The sequence below is a fragment of the Furipterus horrens genome, unplaced genomic scaffold (assembly GCF_987537825.1).
Source record: "Furipterus horrens unplaced genomic scaffold, mFurHor1.1.pri manual_scaffold_1, whole genome shotgun sequence".
Lineage (NCBI taxonomy): Eukaryota > Metazoa > Chordata > Mammalia > Chiroptera > Furipteridae > Furipterus > Furipterus horrens.
In genome coordinates, this window is record NW_028327171.1 from 106,276,703 (window position 1) to 106,302,504 (window position 25,802).

Consider the following 25,802-nt stretch of genomic DNA (forward strand, 5'->3'; position numbering starts at 1 on the left):
CAACCCATGGACATGAACTAAGGGGGGGTGGGACTGCTGGAGGGAAGGAGGGTACTGAGCAGAGGGGAGCAAAGGGGGAAAAAATTGGAACTACTGTAACAACATAATCAATAAAATATACTTAAAAAAAACTGAATGTTAAAATGAAAACTATATCACAATAACCAACAACAGAAGCTAGGGAATCGAAACAAAGGCAAACTAAGTAGGCAAGGAGAGGGGAAAAAGAATTATAGGTATGGGGAACATATTGGGGGGGAGGTCAGCAGGGAGGGGGGAGGGGGAAAGGGAGGGAGATGGTACAGGAATTAAGAAGCATAGCAGGAGGGAGTAGAGTAGACAGGAAGATGTTGAAAAGAACTATATGCACAACCAATGGGCATGGACTAAGGGGGGGACTGGAGGGAGGGGCGTCACTGGGTAAAGGGGAACAAAGGGAAAATAAATTGGGACAACTGTAACAGCATATCAATAAAACATTAAAAAAAAAACTAGCCAAAAAAAAATAAAAAAGCTAAGGTAAGGCTAAGCCTAATTCTCAAGTTGTGCACACAAAGGTGATGGTTGAACTGATAGGTAACATCAGTGAATGAGGCTGAAGGATTATCTAAAGGAAGAAACAGAAAAAGGAGTTCACTAAAGAGAAATAGTCAATGAGGCAGGAGACCCAATACTTCAACACCACAAAACCTAGAAGAAAATTTAAAGACAATTCAAGAAGAAAAATGGTTAGGACAATCTACAGTGAGTGATGTATCTTGATATAAAAGTTGAATGGAGTGACATTAAAAACTGGAAGGGAAGGATCCTCCTCACACAGGAGACTAACTTACCATGTACAAAAAGAGGAAGCTATCAAGATAATGAAGTAAAGATGACAGAGACACAGAAAGGATGCTACTGGAGTCTTCTGACGCTCACAAGAACCACTTAAAGTAGTAGTAGTGGAGAATAAACCTGCTTGACCAAAAGGGTAAGTTAAGTCATACAGGAACCCAAAATTGCTACAAGTACCAGGTCAAAACAGAGAGAGTAATGGTAGTATAAGTAGTTGCCCCTATTTTAGTAAGCATTAATGAAACAAAGTATAAATTCTCTCCAATAATATGGAGTTCAACAGTATAACAGAAACTTAATTATGGAGTTCAATATACTATTTTGAAGGGAAAAAGAAGTTGCCACTTATTCATACCTGTGTCTGAATATCATCCCCTGTGACAATGTTTCCCACAGCCCGCAAAGCAGGAGAAACCACTTTGTAATCATTATGCCTGGAACCATAAAAAGAAATGTTATTACATCCAACAATTCTATCCTTAATTCTCTTTTCCTTGGGGCTGAAATCCAAAACTAACGTGATAGGATTTTAGAGCAGAAAGATATTTTTTGGTGGTTATTAAGGGAATGCTATCATGATGATGGAATGTTGGGGGTCCCCTAGAAGAGCTGCCTCTTCCTTTATTTAGTATTTCTGGATTAAAAAACTAAAAATCTTTCCTAATAATATTTCTCAGGTATTTCATCATCGAGATTCAAAGTTTCCTCTCTTATTCTTTTAGTCTTTATTTCCTCTTTACTTGGTCTCTATGGTTTTAGAGATAATAAAGAGTAGTAGTTAACATTTATACAGCACTTTTAAGTTTTATAAATTGCATAGGTTTTAGAACTATGCAACAGAAAATATGTCAACTTGAAATAACCTGAAAATAAAAGCCAGGCTTCATACTTCAAATAGTGAACTCACTAAACCATTCCTGACTCATTAATCAAATTAAAAAAAAAAAAAAAAAAAAAAACCCTCCACAAAACCCTTTATATATTTGAAGACAAATATTATATTAAGTCTTTATTTTACATAAGTTAATATACTGAGTTGGTGAAAAAGTTCATTTGGTTTTTTTCCATATGATGGCTTTAGTAGCACTTAATTGTCTTTAACTTCATTCAAAACAATTTGTGACAGCTATCTTATCAGCATACATTAAAAAAAAAACTTACCAAAACTGTTGGATTTTTGTGTAGCCATTTTAATACTGAAGATGTAAGATAATAGGCAAAATTTTTGGCATATTATGCTTTATTTTTTCAAGAAAGGTAAAAACGCAACTGAAACTCAAAAAAAGATTTGTGCAATATATGAAGAAGGTGCTGTGACCGATCGAACATGTCAAAAGTGGTTTGAGAAGTTTTGAGCTGGAGATTTCTCACTGGACTATGCTCCAGTCAGGTAGACAAGCTGAAGTTGATAGCAATCAAATCGAGACATTAACAGAACAATCAACTTTATACCACATGAGAGATAGCTGACAGACTCAAAAAAAAAACCATATCAATAAAGTTACTGGTAAAATAAAAAATGTGTCTTTTATTTTACAGAAAAACTAAATGGACTTTTTGGTCAACCCAATGCTTTAACTTTCCTTAAAAACTCTATTTTCTCCAACTGTAATAGAACAATTAAAAAAATAAGTGAATTAAATTTTAAAAACTCCTATTTTCTCTCCCCTTTAATAAGACTGACTCTCTTCTTAGAATTGTGACAGTTCCTTTATCTTAATATTGGATGATGAAAAAAAAAAAAAACACTTAAAATACATAGTAATCTAGTGTCTCAAGAGTACAAAAAATTACTTCCCAGATTTGGAATGCTGTACTTCTGACTCCTGGAGCATCAGACTGCATTTAATTGACAATGGCATCATGCTGCTGATCTACACCCAGCCTGTGACCGACCAGCTATAGTTCCACAGTTTTGTGTTATGTACATTATACTGATCCAACCCATTCCACATGTCATGCTTGGGACAATGTCTCTTTACATCTACTTTGTACTTACTTGCATTAAATTTCACATAGCTTGTAACTGTATCGTTTCCACATTATGTTTTAACTCTATTTTTTTCTTCTTTAGTATTATCTAAAAATTTGATTAATACCATATCTCTATGTTATCAGTAAATTTTTCACTCCATAAATCAAAGGCATCACAAAGAGACATAGCAAAATAAAATTCAAAGTATGACAACAGCCTAGAATAAACTCTAAATCAGACAGAAAGATAACACAGGGGAATAGTTTTTAACATAATTCCTGTTGAGTTCGATTTTCAGCTGTTTTAGACTTAAATAGGCATGCTGATTTCAAAACTGCAGTTAGTTTTCTTCTATAACGTCAAGTTTTTCTCTACAGCTTATCTAAATGTGACGACTCTAGGCTGAATGGAGCCTGGATCGAGGGAAGCACTAGTGCTCTCCTATTGGCTGAGAGCAAACCTCCCTTGAATGGGGAAGGGTGGGGGACGACCTTGGAGACCAGTGACAGGTTCATACTTGTCTAGGCTATTCAGTTACACATGAGACAGTGTGGTGAGAGGTTGTGTGCTGCTCTATATAGTGAACTGTATTCTGAAGTGTAGTCTGAGTTCTTCCGTACACAAGGAGTTAGCAGAATTTATTTTTTTATTTACATATATACTTATTTCATTTCCTTTGGATCATGTCTGCCTCTTCTATTTCACTTTGTAAGTGCCTAAACAACCCTGATTTGCTTAGTTATATCTGTGGCAGTTTCACCATTCCCAGTCAAAGGACAAACATCAGGACATTTGTCAGGCAAGCCTATTTTGCATATTTTAAAGTGAAATTTGGTGATCAAGATAAGTCTTGGGCCCGTCACAAGGTGTGCAAGCAGTATGTTGAGAGTTTATGGATGTGGACCAAGGGAACACGTGATAAATTGCCATTTGGTATACCTATGGTTTGGCGAGAGCCCAGAGATCATTCAAGTGACTGTTAATTTGTATAGTGAAAACGTCAGGATATAACAAGAAACATAAATGTAAAATAGAGCATCCTAGCCTACCATCAGTTATACGCCCAGTGCCTTATTCAGCTGAAATCCCAGTGCCAGTTTTCACTGAACTACCCTCTTTTTGAAAAACAGGAGTACGGTGAAGAACTAAGTGAGAGCAACAATGGAGATTTTGAAATTGAAGATGACGCACTGTGTAAGGGATTTGATCAGCATGAGTTGAATGATCTGGCACGAGATTTGGGACTATCCAAAAAGACTTCAAAACTCCTAGCATCAAAATTGCATGAGAAAAACTTGCCTGAAAAAGGAGCGAAAGCATCCTACTTTCGATCAAGAGAAAGTGCATTTCTGCAGTACTTTCGAAGTGACGGTGGCTTTGTGTATCGCCATAACACACATGGTTTAATGGAGGAATTGGGAATTCCAATCTAGAACGCAACTAAATGGCGACTGTTCATCGTTAGCTCAAAGCGGAGCTTGAAGTGTGTCTTCCTCCACAATGGCAATTTATTTGGTGCAGTCCCAATGGGCCATTCAGTTTATTTTCATGAAGAATATGAAGACATAGAAAGTTATTGATCTGTTGCAATATCACAAGCACAATTGGATCATCTGTGTGGACGTTAAAATGGTCTGCTTCCTTCTTGGTCAACAACGCGATTACACCAAGTACTATATCTCTGTTTTCTGTGTATGTGGGACAGCAGAGCTTGTGAGAAGCATTGGGTGGAGTCAAATTGGCCTCTAAGATCTGACCTCAAACCCGGTGATCCAAGCATTCTACATGAGCCACTTGTTGACAGAAAGAACATTATATTCCCACCTCTACACATAAAACTGGGTCTCATGAAGCAACTTGTTAAAGCTTTGCCAACTGAAGGAGACTGTTTCAAGTATCTCATTTTGGCGTTTCCTAGCCTGTCATTTGAAAAGATAAAATACCTTAATATGTATGGTAGCAGAACTTTATGACTTGTACACAATTTGACTTACAGTCACAATATATAGCCTTTATATGAATAAGTGTAAATAAGCAGTATATTCAGGTAATTTCTTCTTTATTTTCCTTTGCATTTACATTTTATATGATTTTGGGGACAAAGGGAAGATATCCTGTACCTTAAAAAGTTGATGTGACAGAGAAAACTAGAGTAATCTTTTTATTCAGACGCCAAAAGTTAATCAAAAACAAGTGTCAGATCTAACTCAATGAAAATTGTGTTCCCCAGTGTAAGGAATGACTATTTTTAGTAGCAATATGCCTTTCACTATCCAGTGGTTGGTTTCAGGTCATTAAGCATGAGTTGGAATTACATAGATCAGTTTTCCAAATGTTCTTGAAGGACTACTAACAGCGTAAAAGTGAGAGGTTCTTTATAAGCCTCACAACAAAACAAACAGACCGGACATCAATATAAACAAGTACAAAAGACAGAAGCCCAAAGCATAATAAATCAGTATAATGAATTAATATTTGAGTACAGCAACTAAAAAAATTAATATAGGGACAAAAGAGTAGACACACTTCCCTAGAGTTAACTTACATCAGCAGCTCCACAAGTCTTCTACACACCCCTGCATCAATGACTGCTTGAATTTTATCATTAGGTCCATCTGACAGGTACGAAAGGGCCCAGCAGGCATCAGCCAGTACATCAGTGTCACTGACAAATAGCAACCAGGAAAGCACATTCAGACAGGGAGAAACCTGTAAAGGGAAGATATGATTATGAAATTCAACATACTAAAAGCCAGAAGTGAGATGAGAAACTCCAGAAAGCAACCAGGAAGGAACACACTTGGTGACTTTTGGAGTGATCAGTACTTCTAAAGATGGAGTAGCAAATGGCCACCTCGCATTTCCATTTTCGGGAATGTTGTCAGTGGCCTTCTAGTTTACTTTGATGAGGTGGTGAGAGCCCAAGGAAAAAAAATTCAGAGAACAAAATTGAATATAATACTAATTCTGAGATTCCTTGTCAAAACATGTTCACTGTAGACCAAAGAGTAAAGAAACTTTCACAAGTGTTAAAGCTAGGAAATTGTGCATTATACAGAAATTCTGGCTTTAAAGATTAACTCAAATCTTACTACAGGCAGCATAAATTTATTCTAAATTAAAACAAAAATAAACAAAAAGTCCGATTTCTCCAGAAACAAATAATTTTTTATAAAATTTATAATGGTAGAATTTTATTATCTCTTTCCTTTCATATTAATATTGGTTGCTACACTCTTTATTTCCTTTTTTTTCTGTCAATTTCCCACAACTATAATCCTTACCTTTGCAAATTCTGGAGGTGGACTTTTCCCTCGACAGAGATTAGACAAAGCCCATACTGCATTCCGGGTCATGGTGAGGCGGTTTTGCTTTGAAAACAACCTATAAATGTGATAATACAACAGTAAACTATATAATGAACATTAATTCTCTGATGATATAATTACTAAACCATATTCTCCAGAACAATAAAGTTTTATTCTAACCAAGTAATGTATAATTTTGAGACTGGCATAAGACAGGATGCCTGAAGAAATATCTGAACAAGTCAGTAAATGTCTGTAACAAAAAAATCCCAGTAGAAAATCCAAAATGATTATCAAAGATTCACTGCTTTCTACAAAACTTCCCATTTTTTCATTACTTAAAACAAAACAAAACAGAAACTTACTGCAAAAGAGGGGGAAGAATATTGCAGTCTAAGACATAGTCCCTGCACATGGTACTATCTCCAGCAATATTGCCAAGAGCCCAGACTGCCTGTGAAAGAATTATTCATTAATGACAGATTGTATAGTTTAATTCTCTCAAATTCTTTCAAAAAACGCCAACAAATCACAATCATTCCTTATAAAGTTACATAGTAGTTAATCAACATTATTAATAACTCTAGTTCACTCATCAAGAAGTCAAGAAATACTTGTGAGATTGGGGAAAGAAGATCAATAGTATTATAAAGTAGACATGTAAACACTCATGGCAGTAAGCTCAGTAAAGGAAAAAAATGGTTCTTATATTCTTTACCTTTCAAGAACCCATCCCTAAGGAACATTCCACATAACCCTTGGTACAGAGAGGTGATTCATATGGCTTACTCAGCTGGTTAAAAATGTATTTTAAGCTTTATCTTTATTGTCATGATGGTTTCATGGGTATATACATGTCAAAACTTATTAGATTTAAATTTATGCAGTTTACTGTAAGTCAATTATACCTTGATAAAGCTGGAGAAAATAATTCTTATTTAGCAGTGATTTATATTTACAAATATGATAAGTTTGAAGTACTAAAAAATAAATTAAAAATTCATGTCTTCTACATCTTTTGTGCACAAAAGTGACAAAAACCTGCTACTTCAATCAACACTATAAACTTCTACAATAAAAAACTCAGTGACTGCTTACATGGTCTAAAAAGTAGATCTAAGGGCTTAAAGAGTTTCAGGTTTGGAAGGAAAAATGTTTTGTTTCTATAAGTTTAGATTTCTACAACACTCCCTGTAATGAACCATAAATTGTCATGGACAAGTGGTACAACTGAGGCCCTAAACACAAGAACAAAGGGAAAAATTATTTTATTTCACCTGCTTCTCTTTATTTGTTTCATTTTTACCTGCTCCTGGACATCTTCAAACTCTGAGCTGAGCAACTCTATGAAGATAGGCACAGCTCCTGCCTGAATCACAATCCGGGTCTGAAGAGAATTTCCTGAAGCAATATTTGTCAATACCCAAGCTGATTCAAACTATAAAGATAAAATAATTTCATTATCTTATTAGAATAGCTTGTTTACTTATAACAATAAGATTTTCTGTACATGAAAAATAAGAATCTGAGATTATCTGCATATAATCTATCCAGTGAATACATTAATTTTAAAAGAATTCCCAGAAAAAATGCCTCAGCAGCCTAGAGGGCTATTCAGGGTATCTAAAATTTCAGATGAAGGCAGAGCTGACAAGAGACCATAAACAGAATGAGGGAGTGCTTCATATGCTGATATGGAATGATCTCCCAAGATATAAATTTTTTAAAAACGCAAAACAGTATACATAATAGAATATCATACTATATTGTCTAAAACGATTAAGAAGGAATAGTATGCATCAATTTACTTGTTGCACAGAGTATCTCTGGAAGGAGTCACGAGAACTGTAAATACTTGTTATCTACATGGAGAGGTCAGGGTAAACAGGGAACAAGATGAGAGGACAAACGCTTCTCAATGTAAAGCCATCTGTAACTTTGGCATCAAACCCCATGTATATTATATAATAAAAATAAAATTAAATAATTTCTGTAGGATGGGAAAAGTGAAATGGAGAGAGAATGTTAGCATAAAATGTATAAAATATAGGCAGAGTGAAAAAGGCAAAAGATATTTTAAATGATAATTAGGACAAAAGAAGTGAACAGGCATATAATTACTAGAAATGGCAACTTCAGAGTATAAGTGCTTCCAATAAATGAGAAGGCTCCAAACCATGGTACAGAGGTAAGACTTCTTAAAAAGAGCATTCTTAAAGGTTGATAAACTGGTAACAAAAGGTATGAAGAAAACTACGGCCAATAAAAAATACAGCATATTAATAATCCTACCCACCTCTATAGTAACTTGCCTCTCTAACCTAATATGCAGAAATCTAGGAATTAACTATTAAAATCAAAAAATAAACTCTTACAGTTCTATTTTAGCTGACTTCTAGTTCTTAGTTTTGTCTCCTTCTCCCATTTTATCTTTTATTTATCTTTTAATGAAGCTCATATGCAGAAGAGTCAGCAGTATGCCCCTGAATGAGAGGTCAATAAAAAGTCATCCAAAAAACAGAGCTGACTCTTCTAAGCTTTTGGGTACACCAAAAGACAGTTATCACATGAAAAACTAAAACATCAATCATTAAGGGGCAAGGGACAATGGAAGAAATGGGAAGACAATCTGGTTAGTACAAACCAATACTAATGATAGCAAGTTCACAGCAGAAGACATTCAAAGAAACCTAAAAATGTGACATACACAAGTGAGATTAAAGTGATTTGGTAGCCACAATGGATACTGTTGTTTTAACAAGAGTGAGTACCAGACTAGGAGCACCATGGTTCAATTAAAGTCCACCAACTATCCCCCTGTAATTAAATCACTACTGAAACCAAAGCTCTAACCCCTTTCAATCTGTCTGAATTGAAACTTTTACATTTATTCAGTACTTTATATTTTCAAAGCATTATTCATATACTCAGTTATTTCCCACAGCAACCGTGAGAAGTCTGGCTCTTGTAGTTTATAAATGAGGAAATGATCAGAAAAAGATTCAACAATCTAGTGACTTGAATAACGTTACACAGCCAGTCAGTCAAAGAGAACTAGATTACAGCCTGCTAAAGTAATTCACTTAAATCCAGACTCTCTTGCTTCCTCTTGTGTAGTTTCCTCCCTGAAGCATACCTATAACACTGACAAAAATCTTTCAATTGTAGTTTTGGTACCTAGGGCCAGGAATGTCAAGTAATATGTCAGATTATTTAGTGGACACTAAAAAGAAAACACAGTTCACTTAAAATGTAGCTCCTTTTGCTTACTAGGAAAATTCAGTAGTAAAACAGACACATATGATGTGAATACAAAAGCAAACTTTCCTACCAGAAGGCCAGCTCAAAGTTCAACAGAGTTGTCACTTCTGTAGAGACCAAGTCAAAGAAATGAAAACTGAGGCAAAGCAATCTGTAAAGAATAAGATCAGCATACACACCAATCTATATCAGAGAAAACAGACTGCAGTGTGATTCTAATGAAAAAGAAATAGTAACAATAACCTGAATAGATAAAGGATATATTTAAAAGTTTTCAAAGAGAAGAAATCAGAATACTAATTGCTGCCAGAGTCCAAGCTATTATTTGATGACCAAAGGTCTCAGAAAATGAGAGAGAATTCCAGGTGCTACTGAAGTGAATAAAAGGGAGAAGCAAAATAAACTAGTGACAATGATTAGAAAAATCAGGAGTAAGTGAATAATAGCCTGAACATGGATGGAAGAAAATCAGAAATTAGGATATCTCAGCAAAAGAAGAATGTACCAGAGTCATGTTTATTACTAAAAAGTACACAATGATGATAAATGACCTCTGAACACAAAAGATTCAAGGTCTCTCTTGGTAAGAATGGAAATCAGAAATCAGTTCTGCCATTACCAGGACAAAAACAGACTAATAACTAATCATTAGAAGGCTGTGGAAAACTAAATCATATTCATGCATTAAATAAGGCATTAAAACATACATGCACACTGATTACTTTTACGTTTACCTTATTAAATACTCATCAAGCTATATTTGTGCAATTTTCTATAGCCATGTATTTATGTGTGTGATAAACTTCTCATTCATTGGGTACTGCAGTCTCTTTTTTGGTTAATGCTTTGGCTTTGGATCCCTGATTAAGAATTTGACACAAAAGAGGCCCTGGCCATGTGGCTCAGTTGGTTGGAGCATTGTCCCATACACCAAAAGGTTGTGGGCTTGATTTCTGGTCAGGGCACATATCTAGGTTGTGGGTTCAGTCCCCAGTTAGGGTGCATACGGGAAGCAACCAATCAATGTTTCTCTTTCTCTTTCTCTAAAATCAATAAAAAACATATTCTCAGGTGAGGATTAAAAAAAACAAAAACAAAAAACATTAAAGAGAGCTGTGAAATGGGAAAGCCTAGAGTTGACAGCACAATCACATAAAGTTATGATAGAAATGGCCAGAAAAAGTCATTTAAGTAACCACGTGACTCAAAAGCAAATGAGTAAAATGAAAAAAAAAAAAAAAAAAAATCTAAGAAATAGTACTGAAGTAATAAATGGTAGCCAAAATAATTACCTTTACTTCCTATTTGTCATTTTTAAACTACTATATTCTTAGTGTTCCAAGAATGGTATCATACAAGAAAACAACCTGTCATACAGCTGTAATTGCTTATAAATTGTAATTCCATTGTTTTTCACTATTCAGAACTTGCTAAATAAGGCTACACCTGAAATCTGAAGGGCACACTGAACATTTGATATTTTCTTTCTTCCCTTTCTCAGTCTCTACCTTCTGGTGCTCAGTTCCTTAAATAAGGAAAATGAATATCCAAAGCTGAAATACTTCTGACCTCCTATCAAGTTTCCCACTCCAGGTTGAAGTACGCCTGGTTCCCTTTCTCCATTTGGATCAGGACTCTGTTGCTGGCCACTTTGCTGGGTCCACTCTGGTTCCTAGCAAATGCCAGGCTCACCTGGAGAGCAAGTGAAAAGAAAGGCTCACATCAGAAAAATAAACCCAGATATAAAACTGCAGAGAACAGTGCCTGAGTCATCTGAGCAGCCTTTCAAGAAAGGTAGAGGGATCAACAAAGATGGGAAGAGGTGGAGGAGGATGAAGGCTTACTGCAGTTTATCACATTAAGCTTTCAGAAGAGACAAGAGGCAGGAATGGGAAAACAATCATTTTTTCCAAATTTATGGCTTGAAGAGTATCTGTCTGATTAGAGCTATGAGGCAATTTACTTATTTCTAAATATTTTTCTAAGCTTTTTAAAAAGGTTTGAGAATATAATATCTTAGCACTGCAAAGGACAGTACAAAGATGCTGGGCCTGGACTCAAAAAACCAGAGTGGGCACAGGAAATATACCGTAAGGCAAACCAATCTCATTTCAAGGGCTCAGGTATGTCTGAGATCTACATGTCACTGAGCTTGGAAGTGCTCTTAGACAAGTGGTATTGTCTGCTTCCAAAATCCTAGATTCCACCCATTTTCATCTCATTTGAGGGCAAGTATGTATCTGGGTAGCACTGCCCATAGCAGGCATTTTTATCTCCCTGGTTTGAGGTACCACACTGATTTTGGGAAAAGAAAAGCCAGAAGGGAAGCTAAGAGACCCTTCACTAAGATTTATAGTACTTTATCTATGGAATGAAAGAATTAAGTTTATTCACATGATCTATTAGTGAGTTTAGCTATTATGACCATATTCTCTTCCTGGAAGAGAAATGGGAAAGCCTCATTCCAAAGACACACTATTCAGCTTTCTAGTAAGCAGGTGGGAGTATCCAAGACAACTTACATTGTAGTGCTCTCCAAGAAGACAAAGGAAGGAGTACCCTCCAAGTTTCCCAGAGCTTGTCTAATTATTCGAGCATGAAGCCTCCTGGTTCTAAGGTCTCCCTCAATATGCTTGTTCCTCCTGCTTCTGGGGTGATCAAGGTTAGCCATTAGCCACACTGGAGGAAGAACACCATGTTGTGCTATAATGTACACAGAAGAAAAACTGGGGAGGACCTTTATATAATAAACAGGGTGATTGTTTCTCTGTATTTGGACAGCTAAGATGAAAATCACGAGGTGGTCACTTCCAGAGGAATCATTTCTCAATCTTTCAGTCTAATTATCAGTTTGCACAAGGGTGGAATCTGAGAATTTAAATGGAAACAAAGAGATTTCTGAAGGCATTCATCTTCAGATGTTTTAAAGATACAACTTCCAGGATTACAGAATTAGAAATGATACATAATTTACATGTATTAGCCAAGAGAGGGCACTGTCTGAGAGAACATACTGTATTCTTTATGGAGTACTGGAGAATGTAGAGATGAGGAAATACACATTTCTCTGACTTCATTTTAGGCTTAGGAGGTTATACCATCTTTCTTTAGCACATTAAGAAACTGGACCTCTGTAATCACCTATTAAAAACTGCTAGATCCAGGAGTAAATTCAGTATCTCAGAATTACTCTCATTGTCAGAGACAGGAGAGAAACATATTTTCACATGAACAAAATCATTTTCCCTACCTCCCTCTTCCTACAAAGCTTTTCAAGTGATAAACTGCAGTAAGGCTCTTCATCTGGTTCCTCTGGTTCTCTTGGCAGGTTGCTTAGGGGCTCAGGCTCTGTTCTCTGCAGTGTCGGTTGTCTGGATTTCCTTTTTTCTGAGAAAAATCTTTCTTTCCTTGCTTTCTAGGTAAACCTGATAATTTTTCAGGTGATGGTGATCCTGGACTTAGATGGGGACCAGAATTATAATCCAGAAGGCAGCTAATAAAACAGAATCTTAATTCAAATGAATTTAGGAATTAGTAACTGTCAAACTGGAGAAGAAAAACTGATGGGATAGTGAAATACTCTACCTTTTCTGGATTTCTTGTTTTTCCTCTGGAAGACATTTATCACCACAACAAAAAGAGTAAAGGAGAGAAAATATCAAGACAAAGCACCAAGTCTTATGAATGATCTGCAATAGTCTGGACAGTAAGGAACCTGGGGACAGAGTTGTCATTTACAAAAATGCCTCAATCCCTACAGCCTTGCAGTAAGGCAAAAGCAAACAAGGAGTGAAAGTCATCTTTACGATTAACTTGTTACTGGCAAATATTTACTTGGAAAAATAACCCAATTCTGTGATCTACTTGGTACCTACCCAATTTTTATAAGTGCCTGAACCCTTCAGATTAGATCCTACAAGTGAGAATTTAGGTGTCACAGGTATTTCTTAAAGAATAGAGAAACTATTCAGTTGGTTACTCCAAGAAGTCTAGCTACTGAAAAATTACTACTTTACTGTCAGTCCAACTTTATTTAGGAACAAAATACTATTTTAAAATTTCTAAATAACTCCCAGGATGAGAGTCAGTTGACAGTGGTTCTTTATACTGTGAAAATTATCTAATCCGAAAGTTGTAGGATTTCCTCTTGAAGCCCTTATATAATACAGTAATGATAGACTAAATTAACACAGCAGAAAGCATACACATTCCTGGCAAGGCTATTGCCTTATTAGCTGTTTTGAGGCATGGGGAGGATTAATGCAGACCAGTTTTAGGGATTAGTGAATCTCTGATCTAGCCTATGTTATACAGCTTTGAGAAAGCTAACAAGTATAATCTAAAAACCCTTCAAAATCAGATTTTACATAGCCCAAACTTAGGTCCTATCTATAAGGGGTCCTCTACTGCAACAATTCCCTATTAAGAAATATTATCCACAATCATAAAATAATCTTTTACATGACTAAAAATGACAAAAATTCTAAGAAGTAAAACCAAGGGTCTGGATATTAACAAAACTATCAAAGAAACTTGCCACGTAGTTGCTGAGAACATCACTATAAAAAACTCTTCATGTAGATTAAAATAAGTAACGAAATGTAGCTTGCCAAGAGAATTAAGTTATGAGGCGAGAAATGAAAAGGTTCGCACCTGCAGTGTACAATTCTCTTTTCGTTTGAGGAACTCCACAAACCTGGCCACTACTCCTGGTGTGCTGATGACTTCGTCAATAGGAGGATTAGGTTCTGTCTCCCCATAAAAGGAAAGAAGAAAAACAATCTTTTGATTTCAATACAAAGACTTTATAGCTCAAAATTACTTCATATTATCCCTCCCTCCATTTTAGCATTTCTTTCACACTGGAAACCTAAAACAAGAAAAAAAATAATAAAGTTGAGTTTGGTCACTTTGACACTATGGTAGCTTGAAAGATTTCACAATAAGGTAAGCCTTAATGTGGCAATGATGGGCAGAATTCATAAAAATTAAAATTACTACCTCTATTATTTTAGGAAACTAGAAAGTAGAAGGAAAACCACCCAAAGACAACCACTGTTATTATTTTAGTGTAATTCCTTATAGCCCTTTTTCTGTGTATGGGTTTATTGTTCATCTTTTTTGTTTAGCATAAACTGTCTATAGAAACTAGATTAGGGGAGCATTTGAGATCTTGCTTCCCAGCACATGTTTGATAGTTTAGCTCAAACTCTTATAAAAATTGAAAAAAAAAAAAAGGAAGAAAGGAAGGAAGGAAGGAAGAAAAAAAAGAAAGAACCTGGATTATAAGATTCTGAATGTGCATGCAGGATTTAATTTTGCAGCCACAGTGTTAAGTAGAAGCCAGAGCAAGAATTCACCAAGGATGACTTGCCAAATTTATCTCATTTTCATTTATAACAAAAGAGCATCGTATAAATGCAGTCAGTAAAAATTTGTTGGGTGAATTAACAGTTAAGATCCTAACCAATTAGCATAATAATTTCAGCAAGAGATCTGACAAAATTTTTGATAACATTCATGTAGTAATGCAAGAAAAACAGCAGATGGACTACAGTACTAGGAATTCTTAGCCAAGTCAATAGCTTTACTGAAAGAGATGACTAATGGTTCAATGTCAGTTTGGAAAGAGCTCTAATAACATGTTCTTTGCCTGGTCCAACCTTTTTACCAACCATTCAAATTCATAACAAATAAATGATATTATAATAGAGATAAAGTAGTTAATATGCTATATGCTAGATTACAGAACAACATACAGGAAGACCAACAATAAGTCAAAGCTGGCAATAAAACAACAGGGGTAAAGCAAGACGCAGCAACTGAATTTTTTAACCCTTTGAGTGCCAAGCGTAATTTGAAATTGGGATCAACATGAGGAAAAGTTATATCAATATATAACCTGGGGTACGAAAAAACAGACCAAAACATAAAATATGAATTATTCCATTGTATTTACATTTATAGCCATTGAAAAGAGTTGCTGGGAGCAATGCTGGCACTTTCGGGAAAATCTGTCAGCGTCACTCACAGCAACGTTGGCACTCAAAGGGTTAAAAATTAAAAAACAATTCTATGACTTCACAGACAAAATTTAAAAACAGTTCATGAAGAAAAGTGTTAAAGAGAGTTTAGACTGCTGCAAGTACAGCATAACATTACTATGCCACGACTCTTGAAATAACTGACACTATCTTGAAATACGTTACTATTGGAATGTATAGTCTCAGGAAGGCAATCTCTCACCACTGATAAGAGTAGTACACATTGGCAGCACTGCGTTCTAGTTACATTTCAAAGAAAGGAGGATGGCAAACTACAATACATACAGGAAAGTATTAGTGGTGAAAGGCCTTAAAAAGCCACATCATGTGAGAAACCCATTAGGCTCAGCATGCCAAAAAGAGACATTTTTAGAGGGGTGGGGTAGGTGTACATAATAATGACCTTCAAATATTTAACAATCTGTCATATAAAAGAACAAATTTTTTGTTATGGTGGTAGATTTTCATTCCCGTTAACCTCAAGGAGTGTGTTAACTTATCACCAATAACTCCAAACAACCATAACTTATTACTGTTGGACCAATTCTAAGTATTTACTATTGACATTTTAATGTAACTCTGAGTTCCAGAGTTCTTTTCACTTGCCTAGATGACAAGAAGTATTATATTCCATGACAAGAAGTATTATATTCCATTCTACCTTAATTATACAAAAGGTAGTTACCCTGCCCACCAATCAATCTGTAATTAATTTCAGTGATAAACTAACATTAAAATCAACAATCGTTGCTCTTTCAAGTGATATTTTTTAAGTTTTTCTTTAAAGAGTGGAATTTCTCAGTATGAATAAACACAAAATATTGCTTACTGTTCTTATCACTTTAAGGTCTTTTATAAGAAAGCTCAGAAATAAAAATAATACTGCTTTCTGATCCTGGTCAAATCACACAAATAAGGAAATCCAAAAGTTGGCTATGGCTCATAATTATGTATATGTATGCATCCTTTTATTGTGTTGATAGACAAACTCCAAAGCAAGTTATTTGTGTTATGAACAATGGGCTATGGAAAAGTAATACTTTATAAATAAATATTATACATATTCAGAACTCACCTTTTGAAAGCAGTTTTCTGAATTTCTGTGTTGCTGAAAGCTGCTGCTCTGGGCTATTAGAAAATATCATTTCGATCATGTCTGAAGTAATAACACCACCCTGGGATCAGAAACAAAAAATAAATATAAGGAATTTTAACTTTAAGTCAAAGGAAAACAAAGACAGTAAAAATTGTGGCCAGATTATTAAGTTAATCATATTTATCTAGAAGAGTACCACAAAGAGAGGGCAACCTTTACATGTAGAAATGTATGAGATGATTAATAATGTGATGAAGCTAAGCTCTTTGTCTTTCATTAAAAAGCTCACTACAGCCTTGGCTGGTGGCTCAGTTGACTGGAGGATCTGAGACTCAGTATAGTTTAAGGAGCTATATATGTGGATGTCAAATTGACAAACAGTAGACTAGGATGGCTAATTTTATGTGTCAACTTACATTAAGATACACTACTGGACAAACACTAGTCTAAATGTTGCTGTGAAAGTATTTTTTTAGATGTGATCTAACATTTTAAATCAGTACACTTTGAGGAAAGTAGACTACCCTCCAAAATGTGGGTGGGCTTCATTCAATCTGTCGAGCAAAGACTGAGGTATCCTAAAGAAAGAATTCAGCCTCAAAACTACAATAAATCTTACCTAAATTTCCAGCCTACTAGTCTGCCCTATAGATTTTGGACTTATCAACTCTAATAACTGCATGTGCCACTTCCTTAAAATCAATCAATCAATCAATCACTCACTCTCTCTCTCGCCTATTGGTTATTTCATCTGTAGAACTCCAATACAGTCTACAAAATACTTCATATTCATTTAACACCCACTTAAGGATTTTAAACTGCTTCCCTAATTCCAAAAGAAAACTGGTCTATAAGAACTGTAGACCTATGAAGTGGAAAAAAAGGAAAAATCTACAATGGTACATAATATGCCACCATGAAAAAAAAAGAAGGGGGAGAGAAACTTTTTTTTTTTTTAAGGAATAATAATGTAATAACAGTGGTTATCACTAAAGACAATGAGTGACTAAAGAAAATGAAGAGAGATTTTTCTTTTTTTGAAAACCATGTATAGGACTTCCGGCCAAGATGGAGGCTTAGACGGACACGCTAGGTCTCCCTCTACAACTATAGAGGAATACAACTACTTCAAAACAAAGGATAACTAGAAATTCCAGAAAGTAAAACTACACGGAAGTCCAACATATTAAGTTATAAACCAACGGTGCCATTTGGGCAGGTAAGAGTTAAAGTGGGCAGTCCCGGTGGCCAAGCCCCTGGCAGTGCGCGACTCCGGCGAGGAGTCCCGGTGGCCAAGTCCCTGGCGGTGCACGACCCCGGCGAGGAGTCCCGGTGGCCAAGCCCCTGGCGGTGCGCGACTCCGGAGCTGGGGAGAGCGGCCGCTGCATCGCCTTGAACAGTGAGGCCCAGGGGGGCGGGAGGACGGATGCCGGTCTCCTAGCTGAATAACTGTGTGAATCCATCTTGGACCCCCGCCCCCAAAGAAAGCACCACAGGGCTGCGAAATAGGTCGCGGACAAGCAGGCACCGGTCGCTAATTTGTGACGCGTACACAGGCACTGCCCCCACAGCCAGCCCAAGAAAACAAAAAGCATCTGTCAAAATGAGGCAGGCAACTTTAGAAATACCGGTAACACAACTCACCAGGCAGCAGATAGAGAACCTGACAGATGAACAGATAAGAAACCTGTCAGAGGCTCAGTTCTGGGCCATTGTTATCAGGTGGCTTACAGAATTCACAAAAGAGCAGGAAAAAGATATGAAAGAAGCGAAAAACTTTCATAACGAAAGGAACAAAACCGCATACGAGATAGAAGGAAAGGAAATAAAATCCAGAGTTCATTTCAACAAACTGGAATATGGAGAAGGAACAAGCAGTCAACCAATGCAGAGAGAGGAAATGGGAAGCAACAACGAAAGGATCAGAAACCTCTGGGACAGCTATAAAAGGCCCAACATAAGAATCATTGGTTTGCCAGAGAATGAGGAAGATGAACTAGAACTTGAAAAATTGAGTGAAAATATAATAAAGGAGAACTTCCCAGACTTGGGAAAGGGAATAGACCTGCAGGTCCAGGAAGCAAGGAGAGTTCCCAAGAGACTGGACCCAGGGAGAACCACTCCAAGACACATTATAATCAAAATGTCAAAAATTAAAGATAAAGAGAGAATCTTAAAAGCAGCAAGAGAGAAGGAAAGAATTATGTACAAAGGGGTCCCAATTAGACTATCAGCTGACTTCTCAAGGGAAACCCTACAGGCAAGAAGAGACTGGCAAGAAATATTCAAAGTAATGAAAATCCAAAACCTACAACCACGAATACTCTATCCAGCGAAATTGTCATTCAGAATAGAAGGACAGAGAAAGTGTTTCCAGGACAAAATAAAACTGAAAGAGTTCATTAGATCCAAACCACTGTTATATGAGATGTTAAAGGGACTGGTTTAAAAAAAAATAGAAGCTAGGGAGATGAAACAAAGGCAAACTAAATAGGCAACGAGAGGGAAAGAGGAACTGTGGGTACGGGAAGCATATTGGGGGGAGGTCAACAGGGAGGGGGAATGGGGAAAGGGAGGGAGATGATATAGGAATTGGGGATCAAGGTAGGAGGGAATGGAATAGACGGAGAGAGGTTGGGAGGAACTGTATGCACAACTAATGGACATAATCTAAAAGGGGGGGACAACTGGAGGGAGGGGGGCCACCGGGTGGAGGGGAGCAGAGGGAAGGGAAATTGGCACAAATGTAATAATTTAATCAATAAAACACATTAAATCATTTAAAAAAAAAAAAAAGAAAGAAAACCATGTATATATATATATGTTCTATTAAAATATTATCAAATTCACTAAAATAAACTGGAAATGTAGACAGGTGTGATCCATACAAAGCAATTTTTATCTATTTTTGTAACCTCAAGACAGTTACAAAATGGGTTATAATAAAAAATTCCAATAGTTGTGATATGGAACCAATTTTTAAAATCATATAAACATATCCAACTTTGTAGCTAAAATAACATACTGGGATTTCCTTTAACATATTCCTTGTTATTTGACTTTTAAGGAATAATTTTATTATAATTATCTTTGTAAGTTGTAATAGTTGGATTGATCTTCATAATTTAGTTATTTCTGTTTAACTGCCTATTATTTAAAATATAATGAACATTTAGTAAATCATGAGATTAAGTATATGGCTTCTTTTTAAAAAAGAAATTCCAAGTACTTTTGGTTGCCATATAAGCTATTTTCAGAAACAAAAGACATCTAACTTCATATCTTCATCAGAGAAACACTAAAAAGTGTTTTTCATTATTTTACTTACTGGTGCCATTTCCATGTTATTGATCTGAGCCTCATGGAAGCCTCCATCTGACATAACTTCCTCTTCTGTTTCTTCTTCTGCTGTAGCAACATTTCTTCGCTTGAATAACTGAAAAATAAAAGACTTATTACTAAAGTAATTCTAATACAAGGGAGTTCAAAAACCAAACACTAGTAACCTCATTTAAAAGGTAATAAGGATGGAGTTTTTTTTTAAAAAGATTTTATTTTTTATTTTTTAGAGAGAGGAGAAGAAAGGGAGAAAGAGAGGAAGAGAAACATTGATGTACATTGATCAGTTGCCTCTCGCATGCCCCCAGCTGGGGACCTGACCTGCAACCCAGGCATGTGCCCTGACTGGGAATCAAACCTGAGACCTTTTGGTTCACAGGCCGGTGCTCAATCCACTGAGCCACACCAGCCAAGGCAAGGATGGAGCTTCTTGAAAAATCCTTTTAAAAATTCCAAAGTGTGTGCCACCTTCAACCTTTCCTAATGAGGAACTATTTCAGAATTCTCCAGTCTTTATAGTCTACTGCAATTAACTATCATTTGATTAGGTAAAACTTACCGAGAGGCCTCACATTGCATGACATAAAAAAGGTAAGACTGGAAAATGGAGTTGGGGCATGCTTGGCCATTTTCCTCTTCCCTCGTTGTAAAGTAGGTGATAGGACAGTCTCACAATATACCAGGGGAAATAAGAATAAAAATGATACCAAGATGACTTAATACTTCCATCCTAACCCTCCAAGATAGTATATTTAGGCTTCCTGACCTTCCCAATCTATCCAGCAACCAATGATGACAAATGACTTCTGTTTGACCACCTTTAAAGCATCCACTTATCTGTGCAGGCAAAGGAGAATAGTTCTCTCCAAAGGCAGTCTACTAAGATGGCTCCCATTACATCCTTAAGAATCCTAGACTGGACACTTATTCATCAAGCCATAACGGAGTAACAATAATTTACCCTCTCCTCCTAAGTGACTAAGATAGGAGACAAAATGTATAAAATAATGGTTTCAGTCATTGAACAACAGGTAGTACAGGCAATGCTTCAGAAAAGAAAAGAAACATTAAGTCCTATGATTGACTCAGTTTCTGGACAGAGTTTCTGATCTGCAGCACAGGAAGGGTGAACCCTAACAGGGCCTGGAGGCCAAGACACCCAGACTGCACAAGAGTCCTAAAGAGGAGAAATCAACATAGAGAGAACTCCAAGTCTGCAGAAGGTCCTCCTTAAGTCTTTAGCTTAGTATTGATCACTGCAGGCATGTGAGGAAAAGATCCAAAGCTGGGAAAGGAACCACTTTCAAGGAGCATACAGAACAATTTTAGAGGTCACAGAGATCAAGCAACAGTTTATATTTTAACCAGCTATAATAGAAAAAAAGTCCTAAAAACCAGCTATAACAGAAAAAAACTTCTCTGGGACATTGAATAGAATACTCAGAAGGGTACTGACTCAGTAGTGACGCTAAATTAGTCCAGGATTAGAAGCTGTTCTGGTCCAGCCAATGAGATATAAAAACAAACTAGTTCCAAGTAGCTTAACTACATCCAATGACAATGTCAGAATTATATACAGTAAAAGACAAAATTATTTTTTTTAATGTGTTTTACTGATTATAATGTTACATTTGTCCCAATTTCCCTTCCCTCTTCTCCCCTCCACCCGGTGGCCCCCCTCCCTCCAGCTGTCCCCCCCTTTTAGACCATGTCCATTAGTTGTGCATATAGTTCTTCTCAACCTCTCTCTGTCTATTCCATTCCCTCCTACCATGATCCTTAATTCCTATATCATCTCCCTCCCTCTCCCGCTTCCCCCTCCCTGCTGACCTCCTCCCAATATGTTCCCCATACCTATAGTTCTTTTTCCACTCTTGTTGCCTGTTTAGTTTGCCTTTGTTTCAATTCTCTAGCTTCTGTTGTTGTTTCTTGTGATGCAGTTTTCATTTTAGATTTCATAGTTTTGATCCTCCTTTTTCTAAACCAGTCCCTTTAACATCTCATGTAACAGTGGTTTGGATCTAATGAACTCTTTCAGTTTTGTTTTGTCCTGGAGACACTCTCTGCCCTTCTATTCTGAATGACATTTTCGCTGGATAGAGTATTCGTGGTTGTAGGTTTTTGCTTTTCATTACTTTGAATATTTCTTGCCAGTCCCTTCTTGCCTGCAGGGTCTCCCTTGAGAAGTCAGCTGATAGTCTAATTGGGACCCCTTTGTACATGATTCTTTTCTTCTCTCTTGCTGCTTTTAAGATTCTTTATCTTTAACTTTTGACATTTTGATTATAATGTGTCTTGGAGTGGTTCTCCCTGGGTCCAGTTTTTTTGGAACTTTCTGTGCTTCCTGGACCTGTAAGTCTATTTCCTTCCCCAAGTTTGGGAAGTTCTGCTTTATTATATTTTCACTTAATTTTTCAATTTCTAGTTCATCTTCTTCGCCCTCTGGCAAACTAATGATTCTTATGTTGGGCCTTTTATAGCTGTCCCAGAGGTTTCTGATCCTCTCATCATTTTCCTTGCTTCCCATTTTTTCTCTCTGCACTGGTTGATTGTTTGTTCCTTCTCTGTGTTCTGGTTTGTTGATTTGAACTCTGGATTTTATTTCCTCACCATCTGTCTCGTATGTGGTTTTGTTCCTTTCAGTATGAGTGTTTTTCAATTCTTTCTCATCTTTTTCCAGATCTTTTGTTAATTCTGTAAGCCACCTGATAACAGTGGCCCTGAACTGAGCCTCTGACAGGTTTCTTATTTGTTCATCTGTCAGATTCTTCATCTGTTGCCTGGTGAGCTGCGCCACCAGGATTTCTATAGCTGTCTGCCTCATTTTGACAGATGCATTTTGTTTTCTTGGACCGGCTATAGGGGGCGGTGCCTGTGTTCTCGTCACAACCCAGCGACCGGCGGCAATCCGCAACCTTTTTCGCCGCACTGTGGTCCTTTGTCGTCACAACCCAGCGACCGGTGGCGATCTGCAACCTTTCTCGCCTCGCTATGGCACTTTGTAGTCACTGCCCATCAACCGGTGGCGATCCGCAACCTATTTCGCAGCGCTGTGGTGCTTTGTGTGGGGGAGGGGGTCCAAGATGGATTCACACAGTTATTCCGCTAGGAGACCGGGATCCGTCCTCCCGCCCTCTGGGCCTCACTGTTCAAGACGATGTGGTGGCTGCTTTCCCCAGCACTGGGGTTGCAAGCTGCCGGGGTTCGACTGCAGCCGGGATTGTTCTCCCTGCTGCTGGGATTGTTCTCCCTGCCGCTGTCCCTGGTGCGACCGCAAACAGCACCACCCACTTTCGCTCTTCCTACCTGCCCAAAGAGCGCCGCTGGTTTATAACTTCATACGTTGGGCTTCCGTGTAGTTTTATTTTCTGGAATTTCTAGTTATCTTTTGTTTTGAAGTAATTGTATTCCTCTCTAGTTGTAGAGGGAGACCGAGCGTGTCCATCTAAGCCTCCATCTTGGCCGGAAGTCCCTACCAGAGCCTTCAAAATTATACTTATTAAAAAAATATATTAAAAACTCCAACATCAAAGGAGGTAAAATTCACAATGCCTGGCATTCAATTAGTAACCACCAAGCACACAAAAAAAGTAGAAAAAGACTACCCATGAGGAAAAGAAAAATCAATCACACCAATTAAATCACCTAGAAATAACAAAGATGGCAAACTGAACAAGGACATTAAAATAGTTGTTATAAATATATACACAAGTTCAAAAAGTCAAGCATAACCACAAGTAGGAGAAACCAGAAAATATGGGGAAAAAAATCAAAGAGCTACAGATAAAAAAATACAATTTTTCAGATGAAAAATATGCTGGGTGGGGTTAACAACAGTAGATTAGATATCACAGAAAAAGATTAGTAGATTCATGGACATTGCCATAGAAAAACTCCAAAATAAAAGAGAGAGAAAAAGGCTGAGAAAATATGTATAAAACATAAATATATGACTGTGGGGCAAGAAATATATTTAAACAGACTTCATTTCAGTAGATATATAGATGGCATATAAACCAGTGAAAAGATGCAATTTTAGTCATTAGAAAAATGCAAATTAAAATAATGGCATACTATTACACACCTTTAGACTAGGTAAAATGAAAAAGACGGATCATACCAAATGTTGACAAAGATGTGGAGGAACTGAAACTCCATACACTGCTAATGGGAAGGTCAAACAGCACGACCCACTTTGGCAAACAGCTGACAGCTTCTTAACTATACAACTATTAAACAACCCACCCATTGTATTCTGTTCCTATAGATGATTATCCCACAGAAGAAGAATACATGTATCCATAAGAGCTAGCTATGAATGTTCACAGCAGCTTTATTTGCAATCACTAAAACCAGGAAACAATCCAAATTACTATCAGCAGGTGAATGTCTGTAAACTAATTGTGATTTATCCATACAACAGACTACTACTCAAATAAAATGAACTACTGATACCTACCACAGCATAAGTAAATCTCAAAATGATTAAGCTGACTAAAAGAAGACAGACAAAAAATTATATTGTATGATTCCATTTATGCAAACTAATCAGTAGTGACAGAACACAGATTATAAGTTGTATGGAGATAGCAAAGAGGTGGGGAAAAGGTACTACACAAAGTTATACCAGAAAGTTTTGGGAAAGATAAATGAAGCTTCATTATCTTAATTACAGTGGTGGTTTCACAAAATATATCAAAATACCAAATTGTACACTTTATTGTAATCTGTACAGCCAAATTTTTGTGTTTTTGTTTGTTTGTTTTTTAAGACAGAAGAGAGTAATAGCTGAAATAAGTTGAAATATTATGTTAAAAACTTTAAGGTCCTAGTAACATTAAAACACCCTCACACTATTGGTCCCTCTGGTGGATGTCAAGGAACCAACTCTATTTTGAAAACAAAGGCAGAGGATCAAGTATTTCTCTTTCCTACATGATTAGTAATTCAGGAAAATCAAAAACTTATTGAGGAAAAGCTTTTCTTCAGACTGACCTACCAGCCAAAAAAAGCAGAAGGAATGACAGAATAATCACTGCAATGGTCATTTAACGATCAAGTAATGGACCTAGACAATGAACATCAAACACTGCTAAAGCCTCAGGTAAAAACTGATACATATTGTTTAGATACTTGATATTACGGAACTGTTAACTTTTTCAAGTACAATAACTACTCTAATTGAAGTTTAAACGTCTTTATCTTTTAGAGATACTTACTGAAGTATTTACAAATGAAATAATTTGGTATCTGGAATTTGCTTCAAAGTAACCCAGGGTATTATCAATATTTTACTTCTGTCTCCTGGCTGGTTTAGCTCAGTGGATTGAGCGTCGGCCTGCGAGCTAAGTGTCGCTGGTTCGATCTTCCAGTCAGGGTACATCAGAGAAGGAAAACTCTGACTCCAAAAAAAAAAAAAACCTCCGCTGCCTTGCGGCATAACTCTTCAGGGGAAAGGCTAAGGGAGTAAACCCCGACAGAAAATCCGGAGCCGGAGTCCCTAAGGCGGTTTGACGTTGTAGTCAATACCGGCAACTCCTGCGGCGCACCTGAAGCCAAGCTGTATCGACTCTGTCTTTCCCTTGGACCCTTCAGCTGCGAAGAGAGGGGGGGTCTGCTGCATGGGCAACAGCAGACCCTCCATATCACCCTGCCCAGGCTCTGTAGCTTCAGCTTCACTGGAGAGGACACTCCAGCGTCATCGTAAGATGTCGATTCAACACGGGAGGAGACAGATACCATGTCACTCCCGAGTCGGACTGCACAGCCATTCTCGGCGGTGCAGATAGACTCTTAAGAAGCTACACCATCGTCTCTCGAGACGGACGGCTGCCGACGACTTCTGTCTAAAGGACACACTTGTAGTGCAGGTCTGGCGGTGATGAATTCTTTCAGTTTTTGTATGCCTGAAACACATCTTTATTTCTTCACTGTTTTGAAAA

At 37.0% G+C, this 25,802-nt stretch overlaps 1 protein-coding gene across 1 annotated transcript in view; it reads right to left on the reverse strand.

The window, feature by feature from the left end:
• Positions 1–25,802, reverse strand: part of KPNA1 (karyopherin subunit alpha 1) — an 86,738-nt gene that overhangs the window by 17,186 nt on the left and 43,750 nt on the right. The window contains exons 3-10 of the mRNA XM_090277361.1: positions 19,850–19,957; positions 16,501–16,600; positions 14,035–14,129; positions 7,427–7,558; positions 6,486–6,574; positions 6,097–6,196; positions 5,358–5,521; positions 1,193–1,271 (exon numbers count right to left, since the gene is read on the reverse strand). Coding sequence (XP_090133487.1) covers positions 1,193–1,271; positions 5,358–5,521; positions 6,097–6,196; positions 6,486–6,574; positions 7,427–7,558; positions 14,035–14,129; positions 16,501–16,600; positions 19,850–19,957 — 867 coding nt within the window. The remainder of the gene's footprint in view (positions 1–1,192; positions 1,272–5,357; positions 5,522–6,096; positions 6,197–6,485; positions 6,575–7,426; positions 7,559–14,034; positions 14,130–16,500; positions 16,601–19,849; positions 19,958–25,802) is intronic.